The sequence below is a fragment of the Chrysochloris asiatica genome, unplaced genomic scaffold, assembly GCF_000296735.1.
Source record: "Chrysochloris asiatica unplaced genomic scaffold, ChrAsi1.0 scaffold00261, whole genome shotgun sequence".
Taxonomy (NCBI): domain Eukaryota; kingdom Metazoa; phylum Chordata; class Mammalia; order Afrosoricida; family Chrysochloridae; genus Chrysochloris; species Chrysochloris asiatica.
The window spans coordinates 2,782,342-2,791,998 of record NW_006408779.1 but is presented as its reverse complement, the minus strand read 5'-3'; the positions used below and the strand labels follow the sequence as shown (position 1 = coordinate 2,791,998).

The window sequence follows — 9,657 nt, the reverse complement described above, 5'->3', positions numbered from 1 at the left end:
AGGCTGGCAGGATGGGCCGCGCTAGCTGCGGAGGTGAAGGTCGCGGTGGGCTGGTGTCTCGGAGCACTGGAGGAGGTCTGAGGAGGCTGGCACTGTGTGGCCGCCGCCGCTGCAATCGATAAGGTGTGTTTGCGCAGAGCTGTTAGAGGTTCTCAACAAAATGCAGAATTTAACCCGAGCTTCTCCCACATTGTTTCTCTAGCGAGACGCCCTCTCTTGAAAAGAAAAGGCCAATATCCACCCAGTACCGGGTGAGACACGTCATTTCATGCCCTTGCGTAGCTGCCATACACTGCACAGTACATCTCTCAGGGAAAATAAAAAGGACTGGAAGTTGTCCCATCAAACTTTCTTCTTTCCCTTAACACACGCACGCACGCACGCACGCACGCACGCACACACAGAGCTTCCATTCTTACCTTTACAGGGAATTTTGCAACAAGGCAGTTCTGAAAGTTAATTTCTATCTTAAGAAAAACAAAACCAAAGTAATACAGAGAATCCCTTGTTTGAAAGTTAAAATACAATTTTTATCACCTCTCCTGCCATTCAGAGTCCTGATGTGGCACTATAAACACTGGACTGCTAACCACAAGGTCAGCAGTTCAAACCCAGCAGTCTCTTGTTTGGAAACCCTATTCAGGGTCACTGAGTCGGAATCAACTGGACAGGACTTAACAACAACAACTACTTGCCATTTCATAGTAACCCTCTTCAAAGCAACCATCAAGTTATAGCAAAATGACACAGAACATAGCAAGAAGGGGCCTTTCATAGGTGCCTACCGCCTCATCATCCATCTACCCACACTTCTATAGACGTCCACCTTTGTCACCAGATAAACGTGCCTCAGCCAAGTGGAGTCAGTGCACAGGAGAAAACCCAGGTTAGTGTACAGGGCCTGACCCCCACTAGAGCGCGCCAGGGCGGGCAGCTCCTTCTACTGCCCATGCCGCCAGGAGTCAACGGAGTGCCCCCGCACACCACACCACCCTCAGCCAGCAGGCCATATGTGCCTACCTTTCGCATCTGGATTGGCAGAGAAGGTGGCGATGGGGGGCCGTCCTCGGACCTGCCCTTGAGGCACAGCGGGAGCAGAGGCGGGTGGAGCCGTCCGGGGCGGGTGGGTGCTGGGGAAGACCACGGTGCGGCCCTCGGGCTTCTGGCCATACTGCACAGGCTGAAACAACCTAGACATCCGTGGTTTGGGCAGAGAGATACACAAACAGTCAGGAGACGTGGGGCAACGGGCAGCTACGCATAGGGGACCAGCACCAGAATCACGGATAGGAAGGTGCCATGGGGTCTAGCTCCTGGGCCCTAGTGTGTTTTTCACCTATCCAGACTGCACCCTTGTCTAGTGTACACCACAGAGAAGGATGTTCTAACGCTGCAGCTGCAGAACACAGCAGTGTGCAATCTAGCTGAACCCAAGCACGGGTTTATTCTCCCACCCCACCCTGTCACACACACACACACACACAAACACACACACACACACTGCTGCTGAGGGGCTGCCGCGACCTCTCCTGATTCATTTGTGTTTGGTTTCCTGTCCCACCGGGCCTGTGGCACCTGCAAGAGAGCTGGTGGTCCAATGGCAGCAGCATGGTTGGCCGTGCTCACCGTGTGGGCACCGTGTCAGACTGCTCCATCACCCAGGTTCAATCCCGCTCCCTTTCCCGACATGCCCTTCCTCAGTCTAGGGATCCAGCTAAAGACACAGACATGGTACACACAGCCCCCCCCGCCCCCCCGCCCCCATGCAAGGCACGTGTGGTCACTAAGGAGCCACTCTCAGGTAAACGGGAGGAGGAGATGTGCCAAAGGAGCAGACCAATCACAGTGAGCGGCTTTCCACACCACTCAAAGCCTCAGCTCCATACATGAAACCCAGAGTCCAGGCCTCCTATGCGGGAGGTTCACTATCCACTGCTGGGGGCCTCCACACCCCCTGCCAGCCAGGAGCCTGGAAACCCACTCTGAGCTGATTCATGATCAGCAGGAAGAAAAGAGCAGCCGCCCAGCACAGCCGCAGCACGGTGACCACCGGGATGGGAGCAGAGAGCGCGGAGACTTGAATCCAACACACCGCCTACCTGCTTGGCTTCAGCTTCACCGCGACAGGTCTGGCTGAGGGAGGAGGAGAGGCAAAGCTCTCCTCAATGAGCTTCCGTGTCACCTTCTTCTTTGACAGCAGCTCTGCCTCATGACGAGCCATTTTATTCTCTATCCCAATGAGATCAAACATAGAAAGATCTGCTTCCTAAGGAAAATAGATGGAAAAATCCTGACTACAGAGCGGGAGAAGGGCCAGCAATGCCGACAGGGGGCTGACTCTTGGTGTTGATGTCTCCCCAGCTCAGATGGAGTTTTAACAGAAGGGGCTAGAAGATTCCAATGTGAACAGCACGCTAGACAACAGAATGGGAAGAGCCCTGCGTGCTGGTATGTGGAGGTGGCTCCTGGGATCCGGGCCTAGCTCCCTCTAGGATGATGGTGAGAGCCCATCAGTGTCTCAGTGAGAGGATGCAGCAGTAAGCATGAGACTTGCCCAGACACCGGGGGCTCCACAGGCTCTGCACACAGCCTGCACACCCAGAGGAGCCCACTGCCGACTTCCCACACCACACGCCAGCACCCTCCTGGGTCTGTACCTACGGCAGGTGGTTTAGCCACATACCTGTCCATTAAGATATCAAGAACCAAAGAAGTGCTGATAACAGGTGGCCTCATACATGGGCTGTTCTGGGGGGAGGGGGGGGACAACGGACAGACACAAAATGGTGCATGGCTGTGGGAAGCAGACCAGCAGTACCTCAAAATATTAGACATTTTGTCCAATAAGCAATTCCACTCCTGCATATTCGTCCAAGAGAGCTAGATACACACACTTACATGCAAACTCATACACAAATGCTTACAGAAGCACTGCTCCTAACAGTCACAAGCAGAAACAACACAAGAGTTCACAACTAACAGATACACACAAACGTAGTCCACGCAGACAATGAAGACTTGGAAGGAATGAACCCTGACCACACAAGGAGCCAAAAAGACCAAGTGTTGTAGGAGCCAACAGGAGAAGACAAATGCAAAGATGCAGCCAAGTCGGGTCTGGGTCTGCTAAGGAGTCTCTTGGGTAATGAAATGCCCTCTGTACAACATTGTGAGTAGATCAACACCACTGCCCGAGAAAGACAACAGGCAAGCAAGTGTGAACAAACTGCTGCCCCTCCAACACCAAGGATAACATCTGTCAGCAAGTCAATGGAATGCTACGCCAAGAGGCCAGCATTTCACGATTCTGGCTCAATATTGTCTCTCAAACCAAACCTGATTCTTAACAACTTATCAAAGGTTTCTAAGACTGTGAACCTTTATGGCAGCAGATGGCCTCATCATTTTCCTGTGGAGTGGATGGTAGACTTGAACCACCAACCTTCCAGTTAACAGTCCAACCCATGGTGCCACCAGGGTACTTCAGAATCAGGCGATGCCAAATTCAAAACAAACCCTTGTTAGAGATATATTTCTAAAGTTAGAAACAATACAGATAAAAATCACCATGTACCCAATACAGCAATAGCAACAGGAACCGTCCCCAAGTGGTGGGAAGGAGAAGGGCCTACACTCACACACATCTAGCTTTGACAGGACATTTCTACACATGCATTTAGGTGCTGCGGATACATCCAGTGTACAGCAAAGAACACAGGGGAAAGTGATGGAAACTTCGGTCACAACCAGATACATGGAAAGAATGAGTCACACTGGGGCTCCAGACCACAGTGCCTGAAGAATTTAAACAAGAAAAAAAAAAAAAAAGCTGCTTCTACAATGAACCTAGAGAAGAGCTCAGGGGTGATCTCCTTTCTGAATTCTTATCATACCTTCCAGAAATCTCTCTCCAAGGCCTTGAGAGTCAGAGAGGCGGAACGGTACTCCAGAGCTCCAGCCACATACGAGGAGTCGGGCAGTCTGGGCTCCACGAGGCCCGGGTGATTGCAGATACGCTGCAGCTTAATGAGGATGCTCAGGACATTGACGAAGTGGCCGCTCTTGAGTGCTTCCTGCGTCCTGCATGGTTAAGAGACAGCACTAGTTCCATCTGTGAGTGTGTCTTACTGTCTGTCCAGTGGGACCTGCTGTCCTAATTCCAGAATCAGGACACCGAGTGTGTTTTATGCACACGTGGTGAAGAGCACAGGTTGGACGCTTCTGCTCACCTCACACGCCAGATGTGGAACAACCTCCACAAAAACCAAAATCCATCAAGTCCATTCCAACTGAAAGCACCCTACAGGGCCCTACAGACGGCCTCACTGCTCTCCAGCGAAGCCGCTAGAGCGGAACTACCCACCTTTCAGTTAGCTCTCAGCTGCTCCTGCTCTGGATCTGATGACAACTGGGTGCTCGAGTGGGGGGGGGGGTTCCCTCAGGTACCTGCCCTACATTTCCCTGGTGATGGGCATTAACAGTGACACTTCCTCTGAATGTCTACATGTGGGCACCATCCTACACACATGTTCCTACAGGTACACAAGCTTTCCTCACAGGAGGACTGCACAGATGCAGCTTTAAGGGCAGAGACAGCAACAGGCCCTGGATCATCACCGGGTTTTGGGGGGGGGGGGGGGGGGGGGGGGGGGGGGGGGGGGGGGGGGGGGGGGGGGGGGGGGGGGGGGGGGGGGGGAGTGGCCTAACTCTACCTGAGCTCCACCCTCAACACCTGCACACAGTCACGCGGACACTGTATGTGAGGTGGGGCTTCCTGGAGTCACAGGTTCCTTCTCACCCAACTGGAACCTCACGAGCCAAAGAAATCACCAGCAAGGTCAAGGTGCCCCAAGACATGGAACTGGGGCCGCAACCTGGGAGAGTTGGTGCAGTGATTACCAAATCCCAACAGACATACCAATTCTCAAAACTCAAGTGTGTCATGTAAATGCGGGAAAAGAGCCCGGAGGCAGGCCCCAGTGCAGGTGCTGACGGAGCACCAAAAGTGCACAGTGGGCTCATGTGCTCTGGGCTGCCCCCCTGAGGACACAGCTGGCCCAGGTCCCAGACTCCAGGCTCACAAGAGAGTTGGAGCATCAGAGGCTCTCCAGAGCAGCTCACACTAGAAAGACTGCACAGCTGCCCTGAGTGCCAAGCTGGCCTGAAGAGCCGATTTGGAGGACACTCAGTGAGGCACATGTGGCCCTGGGGCCCTGGCAGAGGGTTGAGCATTACCTCTGCCTCCTCCCCACGCCCTCACCATGGCCATAGTGTCCAGAAGACTAAATGAAGCCCCTTGATGCACTGTACACACACCGAGGCTGAAGGATGATGTCTTCATACAGGGCCTTCTGCCGGCTAGAGAGACGGCACTTCAACACGTGTTCATACTTCTTGGTCAGCTGCTTCTCCACATCTCTCTTAGTTCTCCTCAAGATAAACGGCTGGGTCACCTGGAACCACAGATGCACTAGTGTAGTCTCCACACTGTGCCTCTGACTGACAGACATGCTCTATAGGGAGCTGTGTGCACTCTGATTAAATGGTTCCATCTACAGGGGCCACCTGGCTGACTGGCAGACTCTGTTGAGGGCTGCATTACCTCTGAAGAACTGCAACCACCACCCACATACCCGATGCAGCCGGATGACCACTTTATGGTAGTAATCCTGGTTCTCGTCATTGGGGGCCTTCAGCGGGAAGTTCAGGTAGGGTCTGGAGATACCCGGGATGAGGAAGTGCACCATGGTCCACAGCTCCAGGAAGGTGTTGTGCAGAGGTGCATCTATCAGAAGCAAGCGCTGCTGACTGCAAATCAGACAACAGGCTAGTGAAATTGTCAACTTCACAAACACAGCTGGATGTTTAAGAAAGGAGAAGACCAGAGGTGATGGAGCAGAGAACCTAGACCAAGGGAATCAACTCCTGAGGCTCTTCAGCCTCATATGTTCAGGACAATCCTTAATCCATTCACCCACCTCCCTCAAGTCGACAACAGCAAGTAGGCTTGCAAACCTGTGCAGGCTGAAGACAGTGCCCCAGTGCCTGTCGGTCATGTTCTTCACCTGCTGCATCTCGTCAATGACCAGGCACCTCCAGCGCACCTTGGCAAAGGAGTGGTAGCCCTTGAAGAAGCGTTTGTACGACGTGATGCAGATGTTGAAGCTGTAGGGTTCTGTCCACTCCTGCAGAGCACACAACAAGGCTGCAACAGTCTGCCCACACCTTTGTGTTTGCAATAAATGACCCTGAGAACACATTTGAGACTTCTCACCATTGACATACCCGGCTCCGACCTACAGTGTTTCCCTCTGTTTTCTCTAGTAACCCGGCTAATGGCAGAACAGGAAATAGTGGCGTTTATATTTGTCTATGTTTTCCTCTAGGAGTCTACAGCGCTTCTGTTGACTAAGTAAGAAGGAGCTCTGGAAGTGTTAACAGATCCCCATGAAGTATCCTGTAGTGTCTGTGGTATGTAATCTGAGTCAAGAGCACATGTACTCAGAGGACAACAGGGAACACAGTTGTAATGCTGCAACTGCCTGCGCTCTGTACTTGTCCCACGGGATTTTCACAAGTCTAAATCTTTACAGAAGCAGATGGCCTCATCTTTCCGCTGTGCAGTGGCTGGTTGGTTAGCTTAACCCACTGTGCTACCAATGCTTCTTCAATCCTCAGAAAATACCACACACACAAATTCAATTGGCAAGGCAAACTTTATCCTTCATGAAGATTTTCATGCATATACGTTTTTGTTATTTCTATACATGACATCACAAGCTGAGGTGGGACTGAGAGTCTGCTCACAGGCCCATTCAAGTCAGAACACTGCCCTGAACTCATGTGGGGCTCTAAATTGTCGGCCTGACTTTGGGCAACCCGGGATCTCCTCTGAACCAGGTGATTACCAACAAGTTTGCAGGTGAGGAAGACGGCAGCCCATCCAGGGAACAGTCTATGATATTCTACAACTTTCTGGAAAACAAGTCTCCCTGTTTTCTGGGAAGGGAGGGAGCCCTTCGGGTAACCGGGCTTCCTTATGGGTAATGACGTGTCTCTGCATCCAGGGGGTATAGAATCCAAAACCAACTCGGAGGGTCAAGAAACTCACAAACAAGCACACTACGAAATACATCTGAATATTCTGAAATTCTCTTTTTAAAAAGTAAGCCAGCATTCCTTTCCGTTTGGTTTGGTGTTGAGTTTTAACAAGTACCTGTCTCTTGGCTCTCAGCTCTCTCCGGCTGCCGACATACAGCAGGGTTTTCAGCCCGGGGCACCAGCGCTTCAGCTCCAGCTCCCACTTGAGGATGTTGCAGCTTCGGACAACAACAAGGTGGGGGCCCCAGTTGCCTGCACGGGGAGAGAGACACAGGTCTCGCCGCTTAGCTACGTCACTGTGGCTCCCCGTGGCTGGCCTGTGCTTATCCACAGAAGCCCGACCACTGTGACTCAAACAAACGGAGGCACAACCAAGGCAAATCCAGGTGTGAGTCACAGACATCACAAGTTTGGTTCTAGACCACTTCAGGAGACGCCAATTTTTGGTTTCTCAGTGCACATAAGAAATTATGTTGACACTTGACGGTACTCTACTAAGTGTGATGAGAAATTCACAGTCCAGTGAGAAGGACAACATAGACACTGAGCACAGGCTGTGCAGTGAAGACGTCGCTGACCAACAGCAGCCCTCCACTGGTACAGCGTGCAGTCTCGGTGAGCTTTCATAAAGTCAAGCCCAATACAGTGAGGTGTGCCTGAATCAGGCGGACCCCACAGTTAGCACTGTAACAAACCCAAACTGCCCAGCTCCAGCTACATGTCTGCCGCTCACCACGGAGGCAGCCCTTCACTAGCTGAATGACACGCTCACCACACGCTGTAAACACACTCTCCACCACCCTCCCATCTGCCAGCGTGCCACACGTGGAGCTATGGCACTGGTGTATTCTAGAACCAAGCAGAGCCACCCAGGGTGGGCAGGTTTCAGCTGAGCTTACAGACTAAGGCAGGACTAGGTAGAAGGAGATATTCACTACTTCCAAACAGTCCGTCACTGAAAACCTTACCAATAGCAGCGGAACACTGTCAGATATAAAATACTGAAACATGGTGAAAAACACCAGAATATTATCAGCTATAGTACCAGAACACAAGGCCCTCAAGTTTGAAAACACACAAAATAACACTGGGGAAGAAGTGCCCACTCAAAAGTACAGTGGACTGGGATGACACAGATGGAATAAAGCCGTCAGCGCCTTCATTTGCGGATGGAGCACAACTCAAAATGAAGAGCAACAGCCGCAAACATATATTAATAATCGGAACAGGGAATGTACAAAGTATGAAACTAAGAAAACTGGTCATTGTCAAAAATGAAATGGAACACATAAACATCGCTATCCCAGGCATTAGTGAGCTGAAATGGACTGGGATTGGCCATTCCGAATCAGAAAATCACAAGGTTTACTATGCCAGGAATGACAAACTGAAGAAAACGAGATCTCATTCATCATCAAAAAGAACATTCCGAACAAAAGAAGAAAAGGGAGAAGACACAAATAACACGTATTAGAAACTACATGGTAAATGTCACAATGGAACCGAAGGAAATCACAACGATACAGCAACAGAACACTATGAAAAGCTGTACTCCAACAAACTTTGAAAACTTAGAAGAGATTAATACATTTTCAGAAAAACACAACCAGCTAAACTTACATGTTACATGGAGTGATGTAAAAAACCTGAACACCCATAACAAAAGAAGAAAATGATCAGCTCATCACAAAACTGCCATCCAAAAGAAGTCGAAGCCAAGATGAATGCTAACAAACATCCAGGGAAGAGCTGTCACCAATTCTACCAAAATTATTCCAGAAGATACACGAGGACGGAAAACTTCCTAATACATTTTTTTGAAGCAAGCATAACCCTCATACCCAAACCAGGGAAGGATGTCACTAAGAAAGAAAATTATAGATCAATAGATGCAAAATTTCTCAACAAAACCCTAGCCAACAGAATCCAGCAGCAAATCAAAAAAATAATACATCATGACCAAGTGGGATTCATATCAGGGACGCAATGATGGTTTAACATTAGAAAGACAATCAACGTAATTCCACCATATAAATAAAACTCTATTTACAGACAATATGATCCTATACACAGAAAACCCCAAAGACTCAGTAAAAAAGCTACTGGACCTTATTGGAAGATTCAGTACCATGGCAGGATATAAGATCAACATAGAAAAATCAGTTGCAGTCCTCTATACCAATAACGACAGCAGTGAAAAGGACATTAGGACAGCAATAGCCGCCCAAAGGGTGAAATATCTAGGAATATATGTAACCACAGAAACAAAGAACCTATACAAAAAAAACTACAAAACAAAACCAAAAAACACTACCACAAGACCCAGCCGGTCTCCTCCCTCCCTGCCTTCTTCGGATGGCGGCTATTTATGCTGAACGTGGGCCAGAGATGGGTAAGGATTACGTGGAACCTCGGCAACCTAAGACAGAGCCATTGCCATGCTGCAATGAGTTTCGATGATAGGTAAGACGGAGGAATTCACACTGACCGCCTAAGACAGGCAGCGTCCCCTAAACAAATAATAAATAAGGGGGAAACAAATGTAGACCGGGCAGA

The 9,657-nt window shown here is 50.1% G+C and overlaps 1 protein-coding gene across 1 annotated transcript in view; it reads right to left on the bottom strand.

Annotated features, from left to right (window-relative positions):
• Positions 1-9,657, bottom strand: part of EP400 (E1A binding protein p400) — an 81,885-nt gene that overhangs the window by 32,512 nt on the left and 39,716 nt on the right. The window contains exons 17-24 of the mRNA XM_006874083.1: positions 7,217-7,353; positions 6,016-6,185; positions 5,634-5,808; positions 5,317-5,453; positions 3,894-4,080; positions 2,100-2,266; positions 1,021-1,190; positions 9-109 (exon numbers count right to left, since the gene is read on the bottom strand). Of these exons, the coding sequence (XP_006874145.1) occupies positions 9-109; positions 1,021-1,190; positions 2,100-2,266; positions 3,894-4,080; positions 5,317-5,453; positions 5,634-5,808; positions 6,016-6,185; positions 7,217-7,353 (1,244 nt within the window). The remainder of the gene's footprint in view (positions 1-8; positions 110-1,020; positions 1,191-2,099; positions 2,267-3,893; positions 4,081-5,316; positions 5,454-5,633; positions 5,809-6,015; positions 6,186-7,216; positions 7,354-9,657) is intronic.